This window comes from Cucurbita maxima, unplaced genomic scaffold, assembly GCF_002738345.1.
Source record: "Cucurbita maxima cultivar Rimu unplaced genomic scaffold, Cmax_1.0 Cma_Scf00002, whole genome shotgun sequence".
NCBI lineage: Eukaryota > Viridiplantae > Streptophyta > Magnoliopsida > Cucurbitales > Cucurbitaceae > Cucurbita > Cucurbita maxima.
The window spans coordinates 4,154,982-4,181,181 of record NW_019272018.1 but is presented as its reverse complement, the minus strand read 5'-3'; the positions used below and the strand labels follow the sequence as shown (position 1 = coordinate 4,181,181).

General features: G+C 35.3%; 3 protein-coding genes and 1 pseudogene across 8 annotated transcripts; 3 read left to right on the top strand and 1 right to left on the bottom strand.

Annotated features, from left to right (window-relative positions):
- The first annotated feature begins 246 nt into the window (after positions 1-246).
- LOC111465066 (probable glycosyltransferase At3g07620) lies at positions 247-5,911 on the top strand. Of its 4 annotated transcripts, none has more exons than XR_002714128.1 (5): positions 247-1,688; positions 1,775-1,908; positions 2,106-2,454; positions 2,719-5,480; positions 5,702-5,911. XR_002714128.1 is itself a non-coding variant. In XM_023109345.1 (5 exons), the coding sequence occupies exons 2-5, from the start codon at positions 885-887 to the stop codon at positions 3,385-3,387; spliced, it is 1,956 nt and encodes a 651-aa protein (XP_022965113.1). In that variant the 5' UTR covers positions 247-401; positions 744-884; the 3' UTR covers positions 3,388-5,861. The 4 variants fall into 4 exon arrangements, 3 of the variants coding, with proteins under 3 accessions (XP_022965113.1, XP_022965124.1, XP_022965105.1); XM_023109345.1 differs by having other exon boundaries at positions 247-401; positions 744-1,688; positions 2,719-5,861; XM_023109356.1 differs by having other exon boundaries at positions 247-401; positions 737-1,688; positions 2,719-5,861.
- LOC111497004 lies at positions 3,785-5,861 on the top strand (annotated as a pseudogene).
- Positions 5,912-8,460: 2,549 nt separating the features above from the next.
- Positions 8,461-9,623, top strand: LOC111472260 (ethylene-responsive transcription factor TINY-like). Its single transcript, XM_023117910.1, has 2 exons — positions 8,461-8,518; positions 8,549-9,623. The coding sequence occupies exon 2, from the start codon at positions 8,551-8,553 to the stop codon at positions 9,346-9,348; it is 798 nt and encodes a 265-aa protein (XP_022973678.1). The 5' UTR covers positions 8,461-8,518; positions 8,549-8,550; the 3' UTR covers positions 9,349-9,623.
- Positions 9,624-13,462: 3,839 nt separating this feature from the next.
- LOC111465046 (dolichyl-diphosphooligosaccharide--protein glycosyltransferase subunit STT3A) lies at positions 13,463-24,937 on the bottom strand. 3 transcript variants are annotated; one of them, XM_023109326.1, is made up of 24 exons: positions 24,724-24,937; positions 24,374-24,436; positions 24,141-24,196; positions 23,955-24,026; positions 23,662-23,767; positions 23,524-23,574; positions 22,849-22,944; positions 22,490-22,549; positions 22,243-22,356; positions 21,982-22,068; positions 21,224-21,327; positions 21,015-21,110; positions 20,414-20,534; positions 20,251-20,331; positions 20,027-20,155; positions 19,689-19,919; positions 18,510-18,653; positions 18,185-18,371; positions 17,045-17,142; positions 16,793-16,872; positions 16,591-16,678; positions 15,689-15,778; positions 15,476-15,578; positions 13,463-13,753 (listed from the first exon to the last, which is right to left on the bottom strand). In XM_023109326.1, the coding sequence occupies exons 1-23, from the start codon at positions 24,838-24,840 to the stop codon at positions 15,516-15,518; spliced, it is 2,334 nt and encodes a 777-aa protein (XP_022965094.1). In that variant the 5' UTR covers positions 24,841-24,937; the 3' UTR covers positions 13,463-13,753; positions 15,476-15,515. The 3 variants fall into 3 exon arrangements, with proteins under 3 accessions (XP_022965094.1, XP_022965086.1, XP_022965078.1); XM_023109318.1 differs by lacking the exon at positions 13,463-13,753 and adding an exon at positions 15,070-15,176; XM_023109310.1 differs by lacking the exon at positions 13,463-13,753 and having other exon boundaries at positions 15,290-15,578.
- Between the last annotated feature and the right edge of the window lie 1,263 nt (positions 24,938-26,200).

The following is a 26,200-nucleotide window of genomic DNA, read 5'->3' as shown; positions in this document are numbered from 1 at the left end:
TAATTAGTGTTTATAAATGTTTTAATTGCAATTATTTTTATAATATTAATCTTACTAAATCTTTCGGGAGAAGGAAAAAGAAATGGTTCATAAATAATGTACTTGTCACGTCAATTAAAGAAGCTTTAGCTAATGATTTCTGAAATAACCTGGCATGCAGATATTTAAATGAAAGATTTCATTTTAATAAAATAAAAAGATTTAGATAATGATATAAGGATATAAATAATTTAGCCTCCCATCAAATTTGGCGGACTCGACGACACAGTTCTCAGATGTCTGAATCACTTCCAAAACAAGCGATGAAGATGATCACCGTTGTACGGACGGTACCGACGAAGCTTGAAAGTTGAAATGCTGCTTACATAGCTTATAGGATTGAAGAGGCTAGTGCTTCAGAGGTAAAGAAAGCTCGAGCTTAGCTGAACATCCAACTTTCTTTTTGATTTCGCAAACAGTTGTTCTCTTCTATTTTGGTCGGAGTAACATTGAATTTCGAATTCTCTGTCCGTTTGATGTTCTAGCTGCAATTTTGAATGTTTGTGATTTTCATCTCATTCCCCTGCGATCGATAAGGTTTCTGAGAAATGTCTTCTCAAAATTGGTGCTAATTGCTGGTAGCGACTGAATTAGCTCATAATTTTTCGTCATGATTTAGCTGTCTATTGTCAACCGTAGTTCATAAGCTAATTCAGACTTGTTTGATAACTGTGGGTTTTCCTTTCTCACGCATTAGTATCCAGTTGCTGCAAGGTGCATGATGGTCGTATGCGACTGCTCCAAGTTCATGTGGTTTTTTAAAATTGGGAGTCCAATGTGATCCCGAGCTTCTTCAAGTTATTGGAATATTTTATAGATATTGGTTGCTTCCCACGGTTTCTTATATGGCTATTCATAAATGTACAAACTTGTTTCATGGTATCAAAATCCGGAGGCTGCTGATTATGATAGCCATCATAATTTCAGTTCTCATTGTTTCACAGTGCTACGTTTATCCTTATGCGAAAAAATCTTTCCTACCACTTGATGTTAAGAGCTCAGACATTATGAGTCTTCAAAATATCACTAGTTTAAATCATTCAGAAGTTCATTTCCTGTATACTGTCACTCATGTGAAAAATAGGAAGGAAAGAACTGAGTACATTACTGAAAAGAAGGGAGAAAGAGGATTTGGTTTGACGTTGGATGCTGCTAAGAGCATGCCATATGAGAATGGTACACCATTTGAAGAGACTTTGGCAATGCCAGATGGAAATTTTACTGTTGATAATGACATTGGGAGTGGGACGGTAGAGTTTGGTTCTAATCCCCCCATGAAGGAAAAAATTTTAGACAACAGTTACAAGAGAGTTGTTGAAGGTGAAGACAGCAGCAATCTAAATATGAGTAAAATGAGAAACCATATTTCTTTTGTCTCAAATCAACCTCAAGAGTTAATTGTAGATCCTAGAAAATCTGACTTGTCTTCTGCTCAAAATACATCTTCCATTCCAGAAGACCGTTTCGGTAGAACTGAGGAAATAGTTACAAATGATACAAGGTCTGAGCAAGGGAAGAATGTCTCCGTTACCTTGGATGGACTTGCACGGTATGACATATCGACTTTGGAGAGTCCTGAGATGCCACCAATATCAATATCTCAAATGAACGCGTTGTTGTCTCTAAGTCATACTTCTCCTTGTTCGAAGGTATGGATTTCAACTTAAGGTTCCAATTAGATCATTGACAAAAACTCAACTCTAACACTTGCACTGCTGATTTTACTTGGTAGTAGAAGCCACAGTGTCGTTTGTCTTCTTCACGTGATCGTGAACTTCTACATGCGAGACTGGAGATCGAGAAAGCCACTGCTGTTGTGAACAGCCCAGGAATTATTTCTGTTTTCAGAAATGTTTCTATGTTCAAGAGGTAATATTTTCTAAACATTGTTTGGTTCATACTGCCTAGACATGTAGCAGTGGCCTGGCATATAGTCTATCCCATCAGCTATCATCTTCGTTGATCCTGTGTCTTCAATGTCAATTAGCTTATTGTGAAAATTTGGATACTGTGACCAGTACCAACATTAACCAGGATGAAGCGTATATTGCGTGTTCCCTTTGCAGGAGTTATGACTTGATGGAAAAAACGCTTAAAGTTTATATCTACAAGGAAGGAGAAAAGCCTATTTTCCATCAACCTCGGATGAGAGGGATATATGCCTCAGAAGGATGGTTTATGAAATTGATGAAAGAGAATAAAAATTTTGTTGCAAAGAATCCCAAGAAGGCTCACTTGTTCTATTTACCTTTCAGTTCGCAGTTACTAAGGAGTGCACTTTCTGAACAAAATTCCCAAGGTCGAAAGATCCTAGAGGAACGTCTAGGGAACTATGTCAACTTAATTAGGAGAAACCACCAATTCTGGAACAGAACTGGAGGTGCTGATCATTTTCTTGTTGCTTGTCACGACTGGGTATGTATTCTATACAGAATTTAGATCTATCGACAATGTCTTGTTCGAGTATTTCGTTGCTTGTCTTGGAAACTCTTCTCATGTTATCCTTTGAAGTAGCTGAGGCTTGTTTGCTTTGTATTCTGTGGACAGTGTTCCGTGTGTCCGAAACCCTGACTTGAGCATAAATAGTTTAGTTACAATTTGTTGTCATTTTAAATATATTGTTGGAGTCTGTTTCCTAGTAGTCTAGTTATCATTTATTTTCAATACATTCAATTTCAGGCTTCCAAACTCACAAGGAAGTATATGAAGAACTGCATCAGAGCTCTCTGCAATGCAAACGCTGCTAGAGGCTTTCAAATTGGGAAGGACACTAGCGTACCAGTTACAAATATACATTTGACAAAGGACCCTGATATAACTACTGGAGCAAAACCTCCTTCAGACAGGACTACATTAGCCTTCTTTGCTGGGGGTATGCACGGTTATCTCCGACCAATACTGCTTCATTACTGGGAAAATAAAGAACCTGACATGAAAATTTTTGGCCCAATGCCACGCAATGCTGAAGGGAAAAGAATCTATAGGGAGCACATGAAAAATAGTAAATACTGCATATGTGCGAGAGGATATGAAGTTCATACTCCTCGAGTGGTTGAGGCCATTCTAAACGCATGTGTTCCAGTTTTCCTATCAGATAATTACGTGCCTCCTTTCTTTGAGGTATTAAACTGGGAATCATTCTCAGTATTTGTTCAAGAGAAAGAGATCTCTAATTTGAGAAATATTCTGCTCTCAATTCCTGAGAAGGACTACCTTGTCATGCATGCAAGACTGAAAATAGTTCAAAAGCATTTCATTTGGAACAAAATTCCGGTGAAGTATGATTTATTTCATATGATCCTTCACTCAGTATGGTATACTCGAGTTTTTCAGATGAAAACCAATTGATTTAGGTAGCATCAGATTCTGGTGTCGGAAAGCCGCAAATGTATAATGAATAAGAAGACTGTGAAGGGGAAGCAAAAGGTTGTAGTGTAAATATGCCAAGCTTCCATAACATCGTACACCCTCCTGATAGAGATGAAGCTTAGCTTGAATCTCTCTAATCATATGGTGGAATTCTTGAGGGATATATTTGCAAATGGTTCCATCTTGTAAATGAGTTCGATGACTAATCAGTTTCATATTCCATACCAAGTTTTGAGTTCCACTTAGAGCAGTTTGTGAAACCAAATGATACCGTCACTTAAGGGAACGAGTTAGAAGATTTTGGTGCAATGGATTGGATTTTGGTGAGTTAGAAGAATTTAAAAACTTATCATTGCGAAAGCCTGAGGATATAGATATGACTTTCAATTCTTCAACCGCCATGCTACGGATCCCAGCTTCACCTGTTAACACAGTTCATTCAGAGAACTTGATATCAAATATAAGCTCATCAGTCTCAGAAACCGATTCTAAAAGCACAACTCAACGGAAGAAGATGAAGAGTGAAATGCCATCAAAGTCCATAACTTCACTAGAAGAGATGAACAGTATGTTTGTGTTAGTTTTGAATTGTTCGTCTGATGATCTTATATTATGCTGGGTTTTAAGATTGTTCTTGCTTTGCGTGGAGACCAATGAGTTCCTCTTTACGTGATCAGGAAATTTATTCTGCCAAGTCCTATATGTGCGTAATTTTCATAACAGGACAAATTACGTCAATTTTTTTGAAGGAATACTCGGAAAATATTGCAGCCAAATATCCATACTGGAATAGAACTGGTGGAGCAGATCATTTTCTTGTTGCATGCCATGATTGAGCGCTGCTTAAAAGCACTTTGCAATACTGATGTAACAGTTGCCTTTAAAACTGGATGAGATATGTCTCTTCCAGAAACTTATCTAGCGAGAAATCTTCTTAGAGATCTTGGAGTAAAACCTGCTTCACAAAGACATGTTCATGCCCTTTTATGCTGGGAATATGCATGGTTATGTCTTAACCCTGATATGAAGATCTTTGGTCCAATGACTCATGGTATTGCAAGCAAAATGAGTTACATTCAGTGTATGAAGAGCAGCAAATACTGCATCTGCCCAAAGGGTTACGAGCTCAATAGTCCACGGGTTGTGGAAGCCATGTTTTATGAGTGTGTACCTGTGATCATATCAGACAATTTCGTACCACCATTTTTAGAGGTGTTGAATTGGGAAGCATTTTCAGTGATTGTTGACAGAAGAGGATATTCTCTACTTACAACGACATACTGCCTTCTTTCAATACTAAATGAGAGATATCTCGAGATGCAACTCCGAGTCAGGAAAGTACATAAGCACTCCCTTTGGCATGCCAAGCCCTTGAAGTATGACATTACCCTTCATTCATTCTGGTATAACATAGTGTTTCAAATAAAGATGTTGTAAGTGCTCCATTGAAGTTATGAAGGAAATCCATGAAACTCTAAAATAACTGCACAGAACAAAATGACTCCTTTGCAGCTTCTCTTTGGAAAAAATCTGCTTAAACCTCGGTGGGATCATGTCAAGGACCTTGAAAATGGATTGCAACTGTGGCAGTGCTCTTGTAGATAGCAGACTGGTAAAACAAAACTATGATTATTTGTCAATATTGCAGTAGAAATTCTGATTTCCTTTCAGCAACCTCTGCATCTGGCTGTGAGTCTTCGGGTTTCAAATCATGGAAGCCATTTTCCAGGACCACAATGGAAGTTATTACTCGTTCTTTGGGTCATCATCAACCACATCCATCCAAAGCAATAAATGTTTTCACTCACTGGGTCCATCCAGACCAATTGAAGAGAGACCCACATTCAAGAACCGTATCTCTGAGATCGGAATCAGATACTCAGGCATATATGATCTTTAATATGGCACCACAACACGAAGCTTCCTATGAAGAACAGGGGCAATGTGGAATGGGCGATGATGTTAATGAACTTGGTGGGTTGCTGTCAACAAACAAAGGGACCCTGATTATCAGATATTTGAGATCTTCTACAGGCTCTACTACTCTCATGAAACTTCAGATGATCACACAGGTACCAAGAATAAAATAGAATCAAAATATTAGCTATTGTGGGTCCCTGTGAATTTAGTGATCTTTGCTTCAAAATGGGAAAAAAAAAAAAAAAAAATGGTGGGGATTGCAAAATTAGGTGTTCTGAATGAGAGCATATGGTTATAATGATGGCCTGATGAGGTTCTTCCTTCTGGGTCCTTCTTTTCTCATAACTCCAATAACCATAATAAATTTTGACAGATTTGAAGTGTCCCTATTTCATTAAAGGATGGAAATTTGCCAGCCTACCAGGATTAAGTTTCCCAGTCCCATATCCACCATTATTGGATAAGGTGAATTTCAAGTCCAATCAGAACTCATTTTTACTATGTTTTCAATGATTCTGATCCAAATTCGTAGTCTCGAAGGACCATTTTGTGGTAAATAAATGCACAATTGGCTGTTGAGCTACCATATCTGTTTGCTTTTTTACTTCACAGACATGCATGATCCATAAATAAATAAAAAAAAACTCATAAAGTTAAAACCTTTGGCAGCTATTTGTACTCATTCCACAATAACCCTGTTGCTTTCTGGTTGTAATAACTGAATCGTGTATTGACTGTCCCTTCTGACTTCTGTATCCTTTTCTTCTATTTCAGAAGACAATAATTTTTTACTATATTTAGATTAACATTATACTTCTTTCTAACTTTATACACACATTTTTAGGTAGAAAACAAGTATATTTCCAAAGTATTCTTATTCTTGTTTAACATTCTAACAGATTGCTACGATCAAGTTAATTTTAGAACGCATGGATTTCCATGTGATGGAGATAAAATAATCAAGAAATTGGATTAAAAAATACAATATTTATTTAACTAGAAAATGAAAAGAGGGGGGAAAATAAAAGATAGATGGGTCCACATATTAAATGGATCATAGGGTTGAATCCATGAGGTAATGGGCTAGTATTGAAGCTTCAATCACTATCCACATTAATATCCTTACACAATTATGAAATAAATGTTTGTATGTTTCTCTCATTTTTCATACTTTCGCCTTTCAAATTATGCTCTAATTAATGACTATGTATTTTTATGCGTCATTAAATCAATCAAACTATTCATTCGAGTTATCGAATTGTTAGTTTTCTTATCATATTTTCCCCCTAACATTTTTAATACCTAAATAATCGTGCATCATCTATTTATATAAAGCAATTACTCAACCGTTGTTAGTCCTAGACGTTTAAATTTCTTTTAAAATATATTAGAAACATTTTGATCGATATATTTACACAAATTTAGGAATTTGTCTACATCACTATCCCCTATTTTGACATTGGTGCTAGTGGAAAACAAGGTATGTACCTTCCTATGTTCTATAGGTTAATGCTATAAATAAATAAATAAATAAAACACGTACAATTTTAGTACATCGACTCAATTTTCGAATTCATGATTTTGACCTAATAATCATAATAATAAATAAATTAAAAAAAAAAAAAAAAACATGATGAAAGCCAAATGAAATGAATGATTATTCAATGGGACAGATGAATGACATTAGATGCATTAAAATGAAACATTATAGTTATGTCATTAATTTATCATCAATAATTTCAACAACAATTTAAACTCCACACCTAATCTTTTATGATTTAAATAAATGGACACAATAAAGGCGATCATTCAAGTTTTTAAGAAATATATTATTCTATGCTTTCAACAAATATCTTACTCCCACGTTTAAAAGTATAAGAATTGAATGAAATAAATTTGAAAATGATGAATAAAAGTTAGGGGAGTGAAAAATGGATGAAAAATTAAAGCACATGTTTGGCAATGATGTGGGAATTAAATATGTGTCGATATGAGCCTGACTATAGTACTAGATTTTGTCAACTTAATTAATGTACGCTATGATCTGAATAAAGTTATTTTTTTAAAAAAATAAAAGAAATAGAGAAATTGACTGGGTTTTATTAAATGTGTAAGAATATGGTATGGTTATTAAAAAGATTATATTAAAAAATGATGCGAATTCCGTTACTGTAAAGAATATTAATTTTACAATATGGTCTGGGAGACCAAAACGACTGCAACCATTTAACCAACACCATGCCCTTCAATAGTGTCTGATTTATTATTATTGGACCCTCTTTATTTATTTATTTTTGTTTACTTTGGATTTTAAAATTATGTAATTAAGACTATACAATAGGGTGATTGTCGTATTAATAATAATAATAAAATAAAAAAAAAGCATGTGTTATGGGTGTTTAAATAAATAAAGTAGTAGGGTACAAATTAAATTTAGAAGTGTTAGAGGAATTTGTGGGCTAAAATAGAGGCTATAAGCTTGGAAACAAGAATTCGCACTCTAAGGCAACATCACCCACACACAAAACAACCCCAATTCATTGAATTTGTACACAAATAACAACCAAGCTGTCCTCATACAATAAATTACAACTCCAATAACCAAACCCTTTTTCTTTGGCTTCTTTCCTGTTCAATATATGTATTTTAAGTCATGTCGAGAGTAATTTGCGAGTTGATATGAACTCCATCCAGTTACATATCATCACTGTTCAAACATAAAAATGTCAAAATGCATACGGAGTCTTAATTTTATTCATTTCACCTTCTTGTTTATTCCGAGTAAAAACCCCAAATTGTCCCACACGACCAGAATCCAGGCTGGGGTGTGAGGGTTCATCTCCCCCAACTCTTTGTACCTTCACCGTCCTTCCCCCCCTAATAATAACTAATATCATTTTATTTATTTTTCTATAAATAATAATGATATTGAGATCTTTATTTGTAAGAGACACGGGAAAGACCGATACGAATGATGGGAGAGAGGGTGGTGGGTGAGACTGAGAGAGAGAGAGAGAGAGAGAGAGGGAGAAATAATAAGGAAAGAGAAATACTCGTCTACACCCGCTTCTATTACAATCCCCGTGCATGATGAATGCACAGGGATATATTTATTTATATATATATATATAAACCCTTTTATACCCATTCGTGTAGGGGTGACTTCAAATTTCTAATAATACCCTTTTGTTTAGCTCACTCCATTAAAACCTCCCATTTCCAATGGCTCGCCTTGTCGTTCACAATGACCCTGCAATTTTCAACTCTGCCTCTTCCTCTTCCTCCTCATTCTCCTCCTCCTCCTCCTCCTCGTCGGTTGAGATCGATCAGGCAGGGGCGGCGATTGCGATTCACTCGAACCGGAAACGGGCGAAGCGGCCCAGGGAAACTAGCAATGGAAACAGCAAGCACCCGGTTTTCCGTGGGGTCCGAATGAGGGCATGGGGAAAATGGGTTTCCGAAATTCGCGAGCCCCGAAAGAAGAGCAGGATCTGGCTCGGCACTTTCTCCACCCCTGAAATGGCCGCACGTGCCCACGACGTCGCCGCTTTAACTATCAAAGGCAACTCCGCCATTCTCAACTTTCCCCAACTTGCCCATCAGTTCCCTCGACCCGCTTCCAACTCCCCCCGCGACGTCCAGGCCGCCGCCGCCAAAGCTGCCTCCATGGAACTCCCCACCCCTCCCCCGCCGACGCCCTCCTCATCCTCCTCCTCCTCCTCCTCTTCCTCTTCCTCTTCCGGTTTGTGTCCGTCGACGCCGGAGGAATTGAGCGAAATCGTGGAGCTTCCTAGCTTGGGGACGAGTTACGAAACAACCGAATTGGGGAAAGAGTTCGTATTCGCTGACTCATTGGAAGGTTGGCTTTATTCATACCCATGGTACAACAGAGTGAGCAATGTAGAAGAAGAAGAAGAAGAAGATTACAGGTTGTTCGGAGACCAGATTTTAATGGCGGATTATACACACACTTGGATTCCAACTACCACACCCTTCGAAACTTTCTCGTGGCCACATTAAACAAAATCAGCCTCACCTCCATTCTTCTTCCCCCAAATCTAAATTTTGCTTGTAAAACTAAACATTTTCTTCCAAACCTCTGTTCTTTTTTTTTTTTTTTTAATTAAAAACAAAAAAACAAAACAAAAAAACCATTTAGTGTTTTGTTAATAATAATAATAATGTAAGGATTTGGGGTTTGAGGCGGAATTGAATTAATCATCAATTTCGCCTCCCTCTGTTCATATAAATTTGTGTGTAATCTCTGTTTACGCTCTAATTCATCAATTTCTCTCTCTGTTTGTGTTTAATCAAATGGGAGAAATGGAATTAATTAGGGTTAGATTAGTAAATGTAAGTAAGTTGGTTATGAATGAAAAAGGCATTTAAATCATGGAATAGAATTATTAGCGGAACAGGACATGATTAACTAATAATTAATGAATTGGTTGGTTATAGCCAGCTTCAATTATTGATCACAAATTTATTAATATCACAATCTAAATGAAATCTCCAATGCGAATAACATGAATTTAATCTCTCCCTTTATTTTCTACTGATTTTGTGTGGTACCATACTATAAAGTAAAGTTGATATGTGACCACAGATTAGACAAAAAAAAAACAAATAATTTGTTTACTAAATAATTAGATGCATCCCTATTATATTGTTTTTTCCTCCTCTATTCATTTATTAAATGGGTAGGTATTAATAATTTATATATATTACATTAAATGCCAATTTAAGAGTGATTTCGAGTATTTTTTATGTTCCACTCATAATGATATGTATGAACCTTTACTAACCGAGGTATAGAATGGTTAAAAATATTTGTTTGAATAATTGAAAGTCAAACTCGGCCACATTTTGCGAAGTAAGCTGAGATATGTCGGTTAATTAGAGGAAAAGTTAATTAAGGTGGTTAAGTTAAGGGGAAAGAAAGTTGACCTTGGATTTGGGAAGCAATTAATTGGGATTTAGAAGGTAAGTAAAACTGAGTTGTATTCAGTTTAATGATGAATTAAATACAGAGATTTAGCATAACGATGAATTAAAAATGAGTAACCTAAGAACAAAACCATGTCTTGGAGATTTGTGACTCAATAATGGAGTGAACTGTAATCCCACGTGCTTGGCATGCGCCAGCTCTCATCTCTGTTTCTTTGTCAAATAAAATCTACTTTATTTCTTTACTTACAGATTTATATATTTATTTTTTTTTTATTATATCTCTCACTGCTTTCAAGTTGTAAATGAAAATTGACAAGATTTTGGTCATTATTATCTTAATTTCCATAATTTAATTGGTCACCAAAAAAACATTCATACATAATAATAATAAATATAGCTCCTACTTACCCAACAACAATAATAATAATTAACTACTTTTTCAAACCCATTTAATTTAATTTAATTTAATTTAGTTGGGATAATGAGTTTGTAGTATTATTGATTGATTAATGAGATTGGGGATGAAATGAATGGAGTATGATGTGACATTAACTACACGACCAACCCAACCAACATTAATTAATTAAACCTATGTGTTTTATTACTTTTTAATTCACCTAATTAAAACTTTAGCAGTATATAATATAAACTCTGCCTCACTATATATTAAAACTTTATTAATACATACAAATAACCCACTGAGAGGAAAGAGACAAATTCCACCTTTCCACTTGGCCATATGCCCAACTCATTTCATTACAACTCTGTCTCCATGTCTGATTCTGATTTCTAAGATTTGCACTCGGTGTCCAACAAATTATACTTCTGTCATATGATCAAATTGTTGTTAGTCGAAATATGATTCTCTGGATTTCATTTACGCGTGTTATTTCAAAATATATTCAATATATATATATATTTTGTTAATTTAAATGGAAGTGACATAAAAATAAGAATAAAAGAGAGGAGGGATTTGGGTAGAGCTATGTGAACACATTGAATGTTAATTAATAAGAAAGAGTTTACATTTAATATTGAATGGGGGATGGTCATAGAAGCGTGCACGTGGACGAGACCGGAGTCGGGTCCATCGAGGAAACCTTCGCGGCGGTGGCGCCGGAGCAGTGCTGGGGTGGAAACGCTGCTGTTCCACTAAGTAGCGGCGGAGGTGGCGGAGGTGGTTTAGGGTTTACAGAGGAACAGACAGTGACAGGGTAACAGAAGGAGGAGGGTAAACAGTAAATGTCGGCAGTGGCAGGTGAGTGCACGTGGCTTTCAGGGAAGGGGAGAGGGATGACTGGTAACTGGGCATTGCCGGTTTTGGAGAGAGAGGGGAAGAAGATGCCACCCCACCTGGATTCTCACTGCTGCTTTTGTTTTATATTTTCAAGATTTGCGGCTCTCTGACATTAAATTATTACCCTTCAAATTTATTAATATATTTATTACAATCTTTAGACTCTCTTTCTCTCTCCTTAATTATTTTTTAGCTGAATAAAATATAATTGTATTTCAACAAAGATATTATATTTATTTTTTTTTATACAGATATGTAATCGTACTAAAATCTATTTATTTAATAAAAGGACACAGCGAAGGAAATTTCGTTAAAGCCCTATTTATTAGATTTTTCCACGGAAAAAATTAATCATTTTATAATAAAATCTTTAAATATATAATTTAACTTTTATGAAGCAACCTAGGAGGTCAAGATTTTAATGATATGAAAATAACTTTAATTTTCTTTTCTTTCCTGCAAAATTATGTACGGCAAACATTTAATTTAACCATAGAATAAAATTAAATTTAAAAAGGGAATTAAAATTGGAAACGCATTGATTGATTGCGACGAATGAGATGCCGAAACCAAGTCAAAATCCGAAATGGCAGCGAGTAGCTTGGAAGTAGCTTTCCATGAACGTTCCGGTCGTGCGGTGAGGTCCCATCGCCTCACCCGTCACAATCATGCCCGCAAAACTACAAGATCCGGTGAGGTCAGTTTCCGGCGACTTTTAACGGATCTTACATCTTTTGATCATATTTAAATGTTTTTTTTTTTTTTTTTGAATTAAACAAAAAAGAACTTTTTTTGTTTTCCCAATAGAATTTAAACGAATGGTTTGAGGTGTAGAGAGGGTGGTGTTGAGTGGTGGGGCGGTGGCGGTGGTCGGGGAGGTAGGCGGCAGCGTGGGGTGGGGAAGTTGAAGTTGAAGTTGAAGTTGAAGAAGGGAGGAAGAAGGGGAAGGGGGTCCGCAGAGATATTGTAGGGTTTTAAAAAAAATCCTCCCACGTGCGGACTTTTCTCCACTGATTTAATTTCTCCTGCTCCTTCCACCGGCACCTTCCCGACCGACCGACCGACCGACGGCAACCGCCCCACTCCCCACTTTCTTTCTTTTAATTTTCAACCATTTCCCTTTCCAAAAACAAAATTTTGTTGTTTTTCTCATTCATGGGCCCAAATATTTCTATTTTTCTTTTTTCTATATATTCTTTTGTCCCGTCATGTCTTTTTTTTTTTTTTTTTTTTTTACTTTAATTAAATTTTATTAGATAAAGTAATTTGTGATTATAGGTTGTTGCTAGAGAATTGCAAAACTTGTAACTAAAGAATGATTTCTACACTCGTATAAGTAATGTTTCGTTTCCCTCTCTAACCAATGAGTATGGGACCTCACACCTTTACACATATAAAAAGGAAACGCTCTATTTGGAGACCATCCACATTTGTAAGGCCCAATACGCCCAATACTTTTGAATATCGGTTGGAATTTAAATGATTATATCAAATTTTGAAAACATATTGAGCCAGAAAAGTCAACAGAAAAAAGGTTAGAAAATGATTGAACATTCAAAAAGTAGAACATGTTTAACGAGTGGCTCGACGTTCTTGTCCTTTAAAAAAGTTTGGTAAGTCGGGAGTTTGATTCACTGCTTCTATGGAGTTCAAGATGAACACTAACATCTCACAAATAATTACAAAACATGATTCAAACTCACGGTAACAATTCAAGTCCACAACTAACAAATATTGTTCATCTTGTCTCGTAACTTGGCCTCACGATTTTAAAATGCATCTACTAGAAAGAGGTTTCCATACCCTTATAAAGAATGTTTCGTTCCCTTCTTTAACTGATGTAGGATCTATCATTTATTCTTTAAATTTTGATAAAATTCAATCGTGTATTTCAATCTTTCCCCCTATGGCCTTAACAATGAATCGTTTAGCATGGCAATCTCCATTACAGAACACATTTTTGTTGCTTCTCCATATTGATTACACCTAATTGCAGAGACAAAGAGAAAGCAGCCAAAAAAAAGGTCAAGCAGAGCAGAGACTGACAAAAAGAAAGGCTACATGTCATTGGCTCTATATCAAATCATTAACTTAAATGTGCCCAAATGTTCGCCAGATTTTCTTCATGACATTCCCTACAACTTTCAATTAGCAGCCAGGCTTCCAAACATGTGGTTTCTGCAGCACAAAAGTACAATGATAACTACATCAAACCATGGAACTTTATTTCAACGAAGCTTAAGCAATCACAACTTAAACTTGTGCTACTAAGAATGGACTAATCATGTGATATCTAGAAGAGGCTGTACAAGATGAAATATAGACATCGTTTAGCATTTTGATTAGAGTCCATTCAGCTTAACTTTCATGACTAGTACTGAATTCAATGCAGACAAATAAACTGACAAAGTAAAGAAAAGAAGCTACTTCAGCTAATTTTATCATCAGCAGAGGCAAAAAAGAATATGAATATTGTTTCCTTCTTACTCAATAATAGAAAACTGCAGCCCTTTTTTCCCACCTTTATGTCATTGTTGATGCAATCTTCAAACAAAAGATGACTGGGTGCTATCATTACAGCAGCCTCTTTGATTGTACACTTTTTGCTTGGTAAACTTGTCGGTTTACCTGGTTTTCTGTTTCTCTTCACTGATGAGTGACATAGAAAACTCGAGTGTCACGAGGTCTCACACGCCTACGTAGAGTTTACAGGTATTTGATGACTTTTGTAAGAATGGATGAATCTAAGTTGACATAGGTCAAGGTTGATCAAACCCATTTAGATTTGTTTTCTTTTTCAATAAAATTATATTAAAAGCCATAATAATAAGGAGATTATATCGAATGTGCAAGAAATTTGTGAGATCCCATCAGAGGAGAACGAAACACCCTTCATAAAAACACCATTTTCTTTGTAGACAGAAGAGCGAAACACCCTTTATAAAAAAGGTGAAAACTTTTTCCTAATAGACGCGTTTCAAAACCTTGAGGAGAAGCTCGAAAGGAAAAACCCAAATAGTACAATATCTGCTAACCGTGGGCTTGTGCCATTACAAAATTTCAGTGAGATCCGAAGAGAATATCAAAATCATTAAGTTCAACCTAAGATTTTGCTGGGTTGATGAGTTGAAATCTTCCCCTCCATGATATAATAGCTGAACTAGAACATTACAATCCACTCGAGCATCCTATGCTTTGGAGGAACTGAAACTTCAACCATGGATGAGGCTAAGAGAGGCAGTAGCCTTGATGAATGAGCTCCATCTTAAAAGAGAAAAACTCAACAATTCTAATTCCCTGGAAGATTTAACGTTGGATTGCAAGGCCTTGTAACAATCGTTCCCAATTAACCTGGGGCAGAATGTGCTGCCACTGAAGCAAAGTTGGGTTCTTGTTCCATCTATCATCCTCTGTCCAAACAATGGCAGCTATGCGCTGAACCTAATAAGTCGACAAGGAAAAAAATAGCGAAAACAATTTTTATCCCCAAATATCGGGAATCTATTGTTCGAATTCATCATGAGCAGGCAGCAGCGTTTTCTAGTTCTGTTTTCAACAGCATACAAATGGGGAAATGGAAAAGAATATGGGAACTTCCAACCTAAATAAAAGGAGAGAACCATAGTAAGTCATGGCAATTGTTCTAGTTAGTCATATCTAGGCAGAGGGATGGTTCTTCGTGAGCAAGCATCCAAGAGACGAGGAGAAATTTGATGAATAAATACCACAGAAAGAGAGTAAGAAGATCTGTGGCCGTCAATATTTCAAGATCCTGTTAAAACTTGGCATATATAAAAAGGGAAAAATATTGATGACTACAAAATTTCTCCATCCGTAGATAAATTACCACAATGCCTCAACAAGTATCTGCCAAGGTTGTCAAATAGACATGTAGCTTACATGCTTTTTGAAAATTGTCCCATCATCATCAGATGATTTTTCATTGCCACGGATTTCTCTTTTTTGTTTCTTTTCTTTTGGAACTGGTAGTTGAACTGGACTTCTGCAAATTGGTAACCAGCATATAGCAATAATTAAAGGATGATGGCAACAGTAATCTAGAATAAATTGGTGCCCGCTCAACCAAGTGAATAGAACTTGAAGTGTACATACCGTCTTTGACTTTTTAGTCTTTCCCCTGATTCTGTTCTTTGGAGCTTTCAATTTGTAGATTCGTACCATCCAATGGTGAGTGGTGAATGCCTAAAAAGATCCATATTCAAATCAGAAACCACATAATAGTTCTTTGGATGGCAACTTGTAAATATACACAGCTGGTCACAAAAACTCAAAACTACTCACTAAGCTAATCCTCATTGACACTAGATAACCATTAATACTAACAATATAGCAAAAACATATTATCAAAAACGATTAAATTAGATCGCACAACTTGGATTGAGTGGAACTACTACAAAGAAACAAAGATAAATGGATGGAGAGAAAATCAAGAAAATCTTCAAAATGAAGCACAGGGATAGTGCCATTTTTTTTTTTTTTTCACAATTTAATTTTCGTTAATTATCCCTCGGTGAAAATTTGCTTCCCTGTCTTGAAATTAATCCCTTTCTCTTTTAGGTTCCAACTGGAAGCATTTTATGAAATCTTCCATCGGAGGGTTGAGAGGTTTTCCTCTCCCCTTTTTACAATGTCAGGCAACAATGAAACATCTTTTCTTTAAAGTGTAAAAGCTAAAGAATAAGAAATTAAAAAAGGGTTTAAATAGTTATAAATGCTCCACTATCTCAACAAGCTGGAATTTTTTTTATAGTTTCTTTTCCTGTGTAAATATACATTAGAGTGCTTGTTGAAAGAGTCCAATATCCGTAAAAGAAACGACGAGGTTTTTTTTACCTCTTCTAATTTTTCATGAAAATCCCATATTCTTAACACACATCACAAATCCTCTATATCTTACAATCCCCGGGAAAGAATTTCTTGAATCAAATTTGAAAGTTATTTTCTGTGGAAAATAAAAAGATGGTCTCTCCTCTTTGGAAGACTTTATTATTTACCTCTTCAAAATGCGAAAGCTTAAAATATTTCTTCCCAATTTCTGTCTGCCTCACCCTATCAAATCCTTTACCATCTGTTTCCACAAACCTACAAACGGACGGAAAAGAATAAGAATTATAATGGTGAAAAAAGAAAAAACTATAAAACCAAGAAAGGAACCGTGCCAAATTAACAAATTATGTCTGCTAAACAATTACAAACCTGTAGTACGAAAGTTTGTACATGAGAGAATTCAGCATTGTTGGAGTGGCCTGAGAATCAATTCGATACTGACCATCTCTCTTTACCAAGAAAGAAAAGGAAGAAAACAAAATATAAGTTAGAGAACCTAGTTTACAAACTAGTCAAACAAGCCAAACCAGCATCAAGTTTCAGTATGTTAGCAAAAAATAAAGAAATAATGCATTTATAATCATGCCTTCAAAAAGAAAAAGAGTAGGAATGAACACTTACTAGGTAATCCGGTTCCTTGATATGAGGAAATACACCACCTCCTATACGAACCATCCACAAGAACTTATTGATATCATCACTTGGATAACCAACAAGACCTGCAAAAACAGCAAAATAAATCAGACTACACATTTTCATTAGTTAAGATGATTCATTTAAAATAGACTTCTCATTTATAGATCGTAAGCTTAGAACCAAAAGACCATAATGCTCTTGTGAGGAATTGTCAAAAAAAAAAAAAAAAACTAATTGGTATCTGATTTTGTCAGTAGTACACTTGCATAAAAAAACAAGATAATACACTCCAAAAAGATGTCTGATACTTTGCTTAATTGGCCTATTCCTCCCATTTAATAAGCGTCCCCTTAAATATTATTTGAGTTCTTCATGCCAACATCTCTAAATGATTCTTTTCGTGGCATTCATTCAAAGAGTTTTATCCCTACTTTTGAAACTAAGATAATAAAGAAACTGAAGAGTAATGTCAGAAACACCCACGAGAATTCAAAACAAGAAATAGAATTCACAACATTTCCTACTGTATGAGCAGTGAAAAAATAGGTATGATTTAGAAGACCATAAAGGCACCACAGTTTGGGCTTAGTGCAATATGGGGACGTTTTCTTTTAAATCTTTTTACAGCATTAATACCTCCCAAATGAGGAATCCACATCAAGACATTCATTTTCACCATGCTTTTCATTTTCCAAAACGCATTCAGTAGGTCTTCAATATCAATAATGAGGTTGTTAGTTCCTAGAATAAGGGGCTTTGACAAGGAAATACCTGAAGGAACCAATTTTCAAAAATAAAAAATCTCCACTACTAAGAGCGAAGTCATCAATCACCTCTACTAGAGGTCTTATATTTTCTAGTTCTCGTCACACACATTGCCACAGTTTAATCTGTTGGCCTTTATTTTTTGATACCCTTCATGTAACTCCTTCAGGTTCATTAAAACAAAAGGTTTACACGATGCAGTTAATGAGATCTAAATAATTTTTTTAAAAAAAACTTCACTGAATTGACTGAGAAAAAAAAAATTCCTAATGGCTCCAAGAAACAAGGTAAATATGGATAACAAAAAAAAAATAGCATAGTTTAATCCAGCGCATAGGGATTGCAACAGTAAAAGCTAACCTCCAAAGACAACAAGAACATATTTTACATCTAGAGAGTTGAAAATTTCCCAGGCTGCCTTCTCAGGAGAAGACATAGCAGTACCAACAGTTGCAATATGGGTATTGTTCCAGGTATTGTTGTCAACAATGACAGTACGATTGGCCATAGCAGTAGTTTGATAGCCATAGTCCCACCATGATGCAACCTAGGAAACACGTTTGAACAAGAAGCAACAACACCGCAGAACAAATTATTGCCTATGATAGTTTATACACAAATTTAGTAGGATCTTGGGAGCACTAAACATTTCAATGTAGAAATATAAGAGTGAGCGAAAGCTTACTTTATCATCAACCTCAGTGTTGTGGCTTAACCATGCATAAGCTTCTCTAAAGTCATCAAAAACATGGAGACCATCACGGGAGTGAGAAGTTAAAACAATAGAAGGGGCTGAATAAGCTTCTGCAGCTGCCCAGACACAATGAACCTACAACAGCCCGTAAACACAAAAACCATGTCAGTAAATAAATATTGTATGAGAAATGGAGAACAAGGAGAAAAAGAAGTGAGAAAATTAGTTTTCTGTTTTATGTGCTATAAAAGTGCAAGCATGGACCAATATAGCTGTTCCTTTGCACATATTCCTAAGTACAGTGTAAAGCCATAAAGAACCATCAGAAATCTTCTCACATTCAACTGTGATACTGTTGTTATTATTATTATTTTGTTAACTTATAGCACTTTTCTAAATGTAATTAAACCTATCAGTATATCCGCTTTTAACACAAAAGTACCTAACGTGCCACCATGTGTTTTACTCAAAGAACACAAGAACAAATCAAGAAGAGCGTGAAAGGATAGGTTATTTTTTATATTTGCGGGTGTTTAAACCAAATTAGATGCACCTCAACTAATCTCACAAAGACAGCCTTTTTTTCAGGTTTGCGGGTGCTTAAACCAAATTCGATGCACCTCAACTAATCTCACAAAGACAACCCTTTTTTTTAGGTTTGCGGGTGCTTAAACCAAATTCGATGCACCTCAACTAATCTCACAAAGACAACCTTTTGACCCCCTTTAATTTTAGCAATGAAAAACTTGTAATATTTGTAATGTTCAGGAAGAGTCATTGCTATAGTTTTAACTGATGATTTTGTTACAACCGGCAATGTGTTTCCTCATAAAGACGAAATCAAGTTAGAAGCTACCAGAAGCACAGAAATTAAAAATCCTGCTCCACAACAGCAACCAATTTTCTACCACTATTTTCTATGTTACACCTATGAAGCCTATGTTGCCTTTTCCTTTCTTTAGTTCAAGTTCGTTAGTTTACCTTTCAAGCCCCGTCAGTTCTTATAAAAATCTTGAGATAGAATGAAGACATCAGAGAAAAATATTTAACATAGTACAACAATTGGACAATTTAAACTTAATAGGCAGCTTCAATCAACATTGTGATCATTAACGTCAGCAGAGGAGTGATAAAGTACCCAAAAAGATAAAGACAGATATTTTTACTTACCACATAAAAGGCACCCAGCAAAATAAGTAAGAAAAGGGCAATAATTGATGTCGCGAAGGGTAAAACTAGCAGCCTTTTACGAATTTGGGACTTGAGTGAAGGCTTTTCAACTGGCTCCTTTTCCTTCTTTCTATTCTTTTTTGAGGGTCGTTCTTTAATTGTATCTTCACTTTTTTCAGGCTTCACCACATCATGTTGTGCTACAACACCATCAGAGACGGTAACTCCCACCTTAATTTCCAGATCCAAGAACCAACATTAGTTCCATTTTGATGGTCTTGTAAGAGGAAAAAAATAGCAAACATAAACTTAACCAACACCAAGGGAATAAAATTTACTTCTTGTGTATCCAGTGCCTCTCCGGGCTTCTGAAACTTGATAGACCGAGTAAAAACTTCAAAGGCTTGAGAAAGTGCAATTCCAGACAAAATGCATGCTGCTGGAGCAAGTACAAGCATAAGACGCACCTGTAGTATCATCCAAATAAGAAATGTGTTAAAGGGTAGATGATGTGCGTTAAATGATTAAATTTTTAATTTGGAAGTCAGAAAATGGTTCTCACCATAACTCCAGAGAAGTACACTGCTGTAACAATGTAGAGGACTACAAATGAGCTAGCATCAGATAATGGTGAAAAGCATGCCTATCAAAGGTAAGAACCTTGGTAAATTTCTGATGATTGAAACATTTTAAAAACAAATAAGTAATCTAAAAAAAATACGTACAATAATACCAGCTGGAACCAAGAATGCCAAAACGTTGATGTCCATAAAGTAAGATGGCCAAGTAGGTGGTTGATGCTCACTAACACTAGCAATTATTGGTATATACTTGCTTGCATAAGTTCTGTTCGATTGCAGCAAAACAAAATAAATGTGAAGAGTGTTTCAGGAAATGAAGATAGAAAATAAAATATTACACCACTTATTTACGCTGTAAGAAACACTTTCCCATGCCAATGATACCATAGGCAACTATTCCTGAAAATGCTAAAAAGTTACTTCAAAAAGGGGAGAGAAAAACAAACAGAATAATTTGAAATGTTTAAGTGTTAAAATGAGCGTAAGTGCCCAACAAGTGTTTTATATCCTAACAACTCAAGGTTAGAAAAAAGACCGGAAAAGCAAATTAAATTAAATAGGATCGACAATGTTGTTAGATAGGATAGCAGCCAAGAGAACCGTTATGCCAATTTGCATCATTCTTTTTCATGAAGGATCAAATCTTAGCTAGATCACAATCACACTCGATTCATACAACTATCAGAAAAATTCATGAACAAATTTAAATTAAAAAAACATGATCCTGTGAGAGCTGGTTTCTTACGGGTCTAAAAGACTCAGACTACGCCCACTCCACCCCTTGGTTGGGCTGGAAGCAACAAGAGCTACCAGAACTGCAATGACTGCACAACAAACTGCCCTGAAGAGTAAACAATAAAGGGTGAGGTCAATTGTATATTCCTCCTACAAACACTCAGCAGTGAGGGTTTGAGAGCTTATTTTTGTGGGAGAGGAAGGGCACAGAAAGCTTACAGCCCAATAGATACTACGAGAGTAACAGCCACTCTAAACATTTTCTGGGAGAGAATTCCTTTGATATAGTAAACGAGAGCCACCACATGGATAATGATGAAAACCTGAAAACAAACCAGAAACGAGGAAACGAGCCATGAGCAAAACAAATTTTAAGAGACTAAACTATTGCTCACACTATTACACATCAATAAAATATTGAGTCAAATGAAAAAAAAAAAAAAAAAAAAAAAAAAAAAAAAAACAAACAAATAAACCCACGACTAGTCATAAATCTTCTTGCTGATATTTAAATTTTCATTTATTAATATCGATGAGCGTCTGGGCCAGTTTGCCCGCACCTAGACTAATCTCACCAGACAACCGTCATATTCTACTACATTTGGTTGACAGGAAAGACATAGGATATTAAATCTTAGGTAGGTGGCCAACATGGATTGAGCCCGTTCCCTCTTATTTTTCCATGGCCCTTACAACCACTAGGCCTACCCATGATGGTTAACATTTAAAAATTTATCAGTCTTCTTTGGAGTTCTTGTTGTACAAAAATCATAATCTAGAATACTTATAGTTTAAAGGCACTGCAAATTAATGTCCTCCAGTAATAACAAAAGAAAAAAAGAAGCAAAGTGCAATTAAATCCTTTAGTCACAAAAACTAAGCTAAAGACGGAACAAAAATCAAATTTGAGCATTAACAAGACAATTTGCAAAAAATAATTGGAGCTCGTCAGTCAAAGTATCAGCAATAATACTAACCAAAAATGATGCAAAATGTTCTGATGTCATAACTGCATTAAATCCAACGACAGGCACCAGTGCAGCCAATAAAGTTCCCAAGACGACCTGAATTGTGAAATCCACACAAGTTCAAGATGAGCTAATGAATCTCGCACATAAATTAAACTTTTACATTAAGGTATTATATGTTTTTGAATTTGGAAGATTTTTATTCAATCGCTTCAAATCTACAATTTTCATCAGGAAAAGGCACTCCAAGTTAAGCCAGGTGACACTTACAAGAGGAGCATATGCAATATACAATCGAGGAGAATAGCGCCCAGTTACAATGCACAAGAGTGCATGCATTGGAATAAGATTAATAATGAATGTGTAACCTCCCCATGAGCAAACCTGAAAAGAGGGGCATGAAGAAAAAAAACAAAAAAAAAAAAAAAGGCAGAGAAGATATGCATGAAACATATCAGAATGCAAAGAAGACAAATAAGAATAAAGTTATAAAATGACGAAGCATAAATAATCTTACCATGTAGAAATATGCAATGGCGTTTAAAGTGGCATAAAAAAGGGATCCAGTGTTCAATGTCTGCATTTCATATGTAACCAACTCAGTGTATGGTTAAGTAGAACAGAATAAGACAGTGTAAGCTCAGACATCAACGAAACTTTGCTTCCTATCAATATAATGATGATTATTATACTAACAAGATAATGGGAATATAAAATTAAGCATCTGAGAAGCCTCATACAGATAAATCCATCGACCAGAAACTCAATCTGACTATAGCAAAGCAACTCCTTTAGTAACAGCATTTGAGCACTATTAAAATAAGTATGCCACTGTCCTTGAAAATTTTACATTCCTCTCATATAACAAAATCTGACCTTTATATAGAGATAGAAAGTGAAGATCAGAGCAAATATAGCAACAGCTTCATTGTCATAGCTGCCAGCCACAGACCGCGATATATATGAAGGAACCTGTGAAAAAAAAAAAAAAAAAAGAGCAGCAACTTAACTACGAATTTCCACATCTATCAATTGTACAGTTTCAAACAAGCACACAATACTTAGTAGACAGACATGATCTAGAGATGCATTCTGGTCTAGCAGCCTCCATGCATGGAAGAGTTTGGAGATTTTGCAGCAAATTTACATTAGGGCTTGGTTCATACAAAAACAACAGAACAATTACAAGGCATTTGGCCATAAAAATAGAATAATACATATCAGACGTGGATCACACATGGGAATGAAAACAACAGTCGCCTATTCTTCATGAGAGTATTGTTTATTACCAATGAGGAGTAACCATTTCAGTAAGAAACACTCCACTCTCAACACTCACCAGACTGAGCCTAAGGTCACTACAATAAGCTGATTGGATGTTGCAATTTAGCAAATAAGTCATATGAATAAAAATTAAAATGATTATAACTATAGATAATGGGGAAATGTCTAACTGTTGGTGTTTGATGTTATTGTGATAATAGTTGACTACAAAGAGGTCCATAAGTGGAGTTTCATGGTTTTATCAAAATATCAGTGATGTGTAAATACCATGGCCAAAAGAGCAGCAGCTGTCAGTCCAGCACCAGCACCTTTAACTTCCTGATAATTAGCGTACGGGAATTATTTTGACTAATCAAAGAGCATGGAATGAGTCAAAAAAATATGACATGTTGCAGGAATCCAAACCTTAGTTAACAGGTAAGTTGCCCATGAAGCAAAAGCAGAGAATATGGGTGCAGTGAATACACAAACAGTTTCCACAGATAAAGGAATGTTTAAGGCATTGAATACCCTAGCAGAAAGAAATAAAGAGAACATTAGTCGGTATAGCACATTTATAGCAAGGATTATCAATTTCTTTCACCTCGTTAAGAAGAGACATCCATAAAGAATGCTTGCCTCCTTAACTGATAGACAGGTGAGATGATGAGAAGGATTGTTATTTCAGAATCGATTAATATAAGTTCTCAAACACACACCGCCATAATGTGCCTGCAGTTAATGTGAGACCAGGATAAACGGTTCCACCAATTACTCTCCCTAGAGGATACCTAGAGAACATCAACACACAAAATCACTTTAAAGCTGTTAGGGTAAAAGAAACGAAAGTCCAAGCCATGAAGACTTGGCTCTGAGAATTTGCCGCCCAGAAAAGTAAACGTTACCAGGTCCGATCATCAAACCAATTCCAAAATTCATAAATTCCCTTCTTTGAAAGATACTGAAAAGAAAAATACAGACATTAACTTCCGGTGCAGCTGAAGGGGTAATTGTGGAGAGGTTGGCATGCAAGATTACCAAGCGAAGCTAACATACTATGCCCGTAACCCCTAGCTTTAAGCTTTATAAGAATTCCGTATATGCAATAAAATGAACAGGTAGCAGCCAGAAAACAAACCTGGGTAACTCGGTAGTTAAAATAAGGATCAAATTCGTGAATAACGCTCTCATACTTTATCACCTGCAAATCGTTGTAAGTAATAATGTGACTAAACGCTCATAGTAATACACATATTAAAAAATTCAACCAAAAAACAGATTTTGGACTCCTCTATAGACTAATTCTTCACGTTTCGTATAAACCAGAGAGAGAGATGCAGCATTTGAGCAATAATTTACAACCATGCGAAATGGAGCTCCTTGATCTAAACCATGGCTTGTCTATACATCTTTGTGGGCATTCGGGATGAATAATTAAGAAAGCGTCAGATCAAGGGATGAGGAGAAATGAGAGATCGAAAAGCTTACAGAAAAGAGCCGAATTGAGAATGCGAGGACGCCGATCAAGATGAGAATGAAGACAGAGAGAACATTTCCAAATGCGTCCCTTAGCGTTGATCCTTTTGCGGGAACTGAGACCGCCATTGACGGCCGGATAGAGGCGCGAAAGTGTCTATCAGAGGGGAGACCGCGAAACAAGAGTAGGTCGCAACTCAACTGAGATAGAACCAGAGAGATACAAACGACTTTGCAAACACAAGTATTACGGAGTCCAAGTCCCAAGTCCAAGAGTAAATTCTTTTTTCTTTTTTTTTTTAATGATAATATCTAATTCAAAATTAAAATTTTATAATCTTATTAAAAATAAAACTTAAATCAATATCTAATATGTCAATTAGTTTAAAGAAATATTAATAGAGATTCCTACAAAAGATTAAATCCAAGTAGACTCAAATATTTAAATTTAAATAACATATACAAATTCGTCTTTATTATACATAAGTTTGTCAAATATAAAATAACTTAACTAATTTGTATCTTCATTAAAAGGTTAAATATTTAAATATTTATTTTCAGTCGTTAAAGTGTGTACTGCATGTATAATATAAACAAAATGCCTAATTTTGAAAAGTATATATTATGTATTTAGTTCGATTCCATCCCAAATAATTTATTTGAACGACTAAAATGTGGATGTGTTGACTACAATGAGCGTGATTATATAGTTTAACATATAATATCGATCTAAAGATGGTAGGTTTGAATTGCCTACTCTAAATGTTGTTAATGTATGTATGTTTTATTTATATTCATATGCCTCGAACGTTTAAATTCATATAAGTTTAAGATATGATTATAGGTAACGAAAGATAAGTTTGAATAATAAAGTTTACGAAACTTATGTCTATCAGTTGACGTATTTTGTTGGATTTTTTTCCTCGCAATTCGATAGCTGTGGGGTGCAAGAGGAGATCGCCATCATTATAAGTGATAATAAATACAATATCATCGAACTATACCATAATAAACAAATTTAAATAATAATTGATATTTAGTTTAAAATATCATAAATACTATTCGAAAATAAATTATATATCATATTGAAATATCTGAAAAGAAAGATTGAAAACAAAAATCGTATTTAATACATATAATCTTAATAGATAATTGATAAAAACAATCACTAAATAAAAAATAGGATAATTAATTTCCCATTTATTAAGATTTAAAAGCTAAAAATTTGTGAAACGATTAGAAAAAGATTCCCATAAAATTGAACTCAACTATATATATTTAATTTAATTATATTAAAAGAACAGAAAGAATAATTAAAATGAAAAATTTAAGCTAAAATGTAAAATATAACATTCATGAAGTGTAATTAAATTTTAGCAAATTTAAAGTATTGAAGCCCAAGTTTGAGATGATGGTGTACTAAAATTTCAAACTTCTCAATCCCGGGTCACGTGACCCATGTTCTTTGAAATATGAGGTAACACGTGCC

Coding starts and splice junctions, on each gene's coding strand:
- LOC111465046 (XM_023109326.1), bottom strand. CDS start 24,840: ATGGCGGTCTCAGTTCCCGCAAAAGGATCAACGCTAAGGGACGCATTT. Junction 24,027..24,140: donor TGGTTTGATGATCGGACCTG/GTAACGTTTACT, acceptor GATGTTCTCTAG/GTATCCTCTAGGGAGAGTAA. Junction 22,069..22,242: donor ATATTGCATATGCTCCTCTT/GTAAGTGTCACC, acceptor TTCACAATTCAG/GTCGTCTTGGGAACTTTATT.
- LOC111472260 (XM_023117910.1), top strand. CDS start 8,551: ATGGCTCGCCTTGTCGTTCACAATGACCCTGCAATTTTCAACTCTGCC.
- LOC111465066 (XM_023109345.1), top strand. CDS start 885: ATGGCTATTCATAAATGTACAAACTTGTTTCATGGTATCAAAATCCGG. Junction 1,909..2,105: donor AATGTTTCTATGTTCAAGAG/GTAATATTTTCT, acceptor TTCCCTTTGCAG/GAGTTATGACTTGATGGAAA. Junction 2,455..2,718: donor TTGTTGCTTGTCACGACTGG/GTATGTATTCTA, acceptor ATTCAATTTCAG/GCTTCCAAACTCACAAGGAA.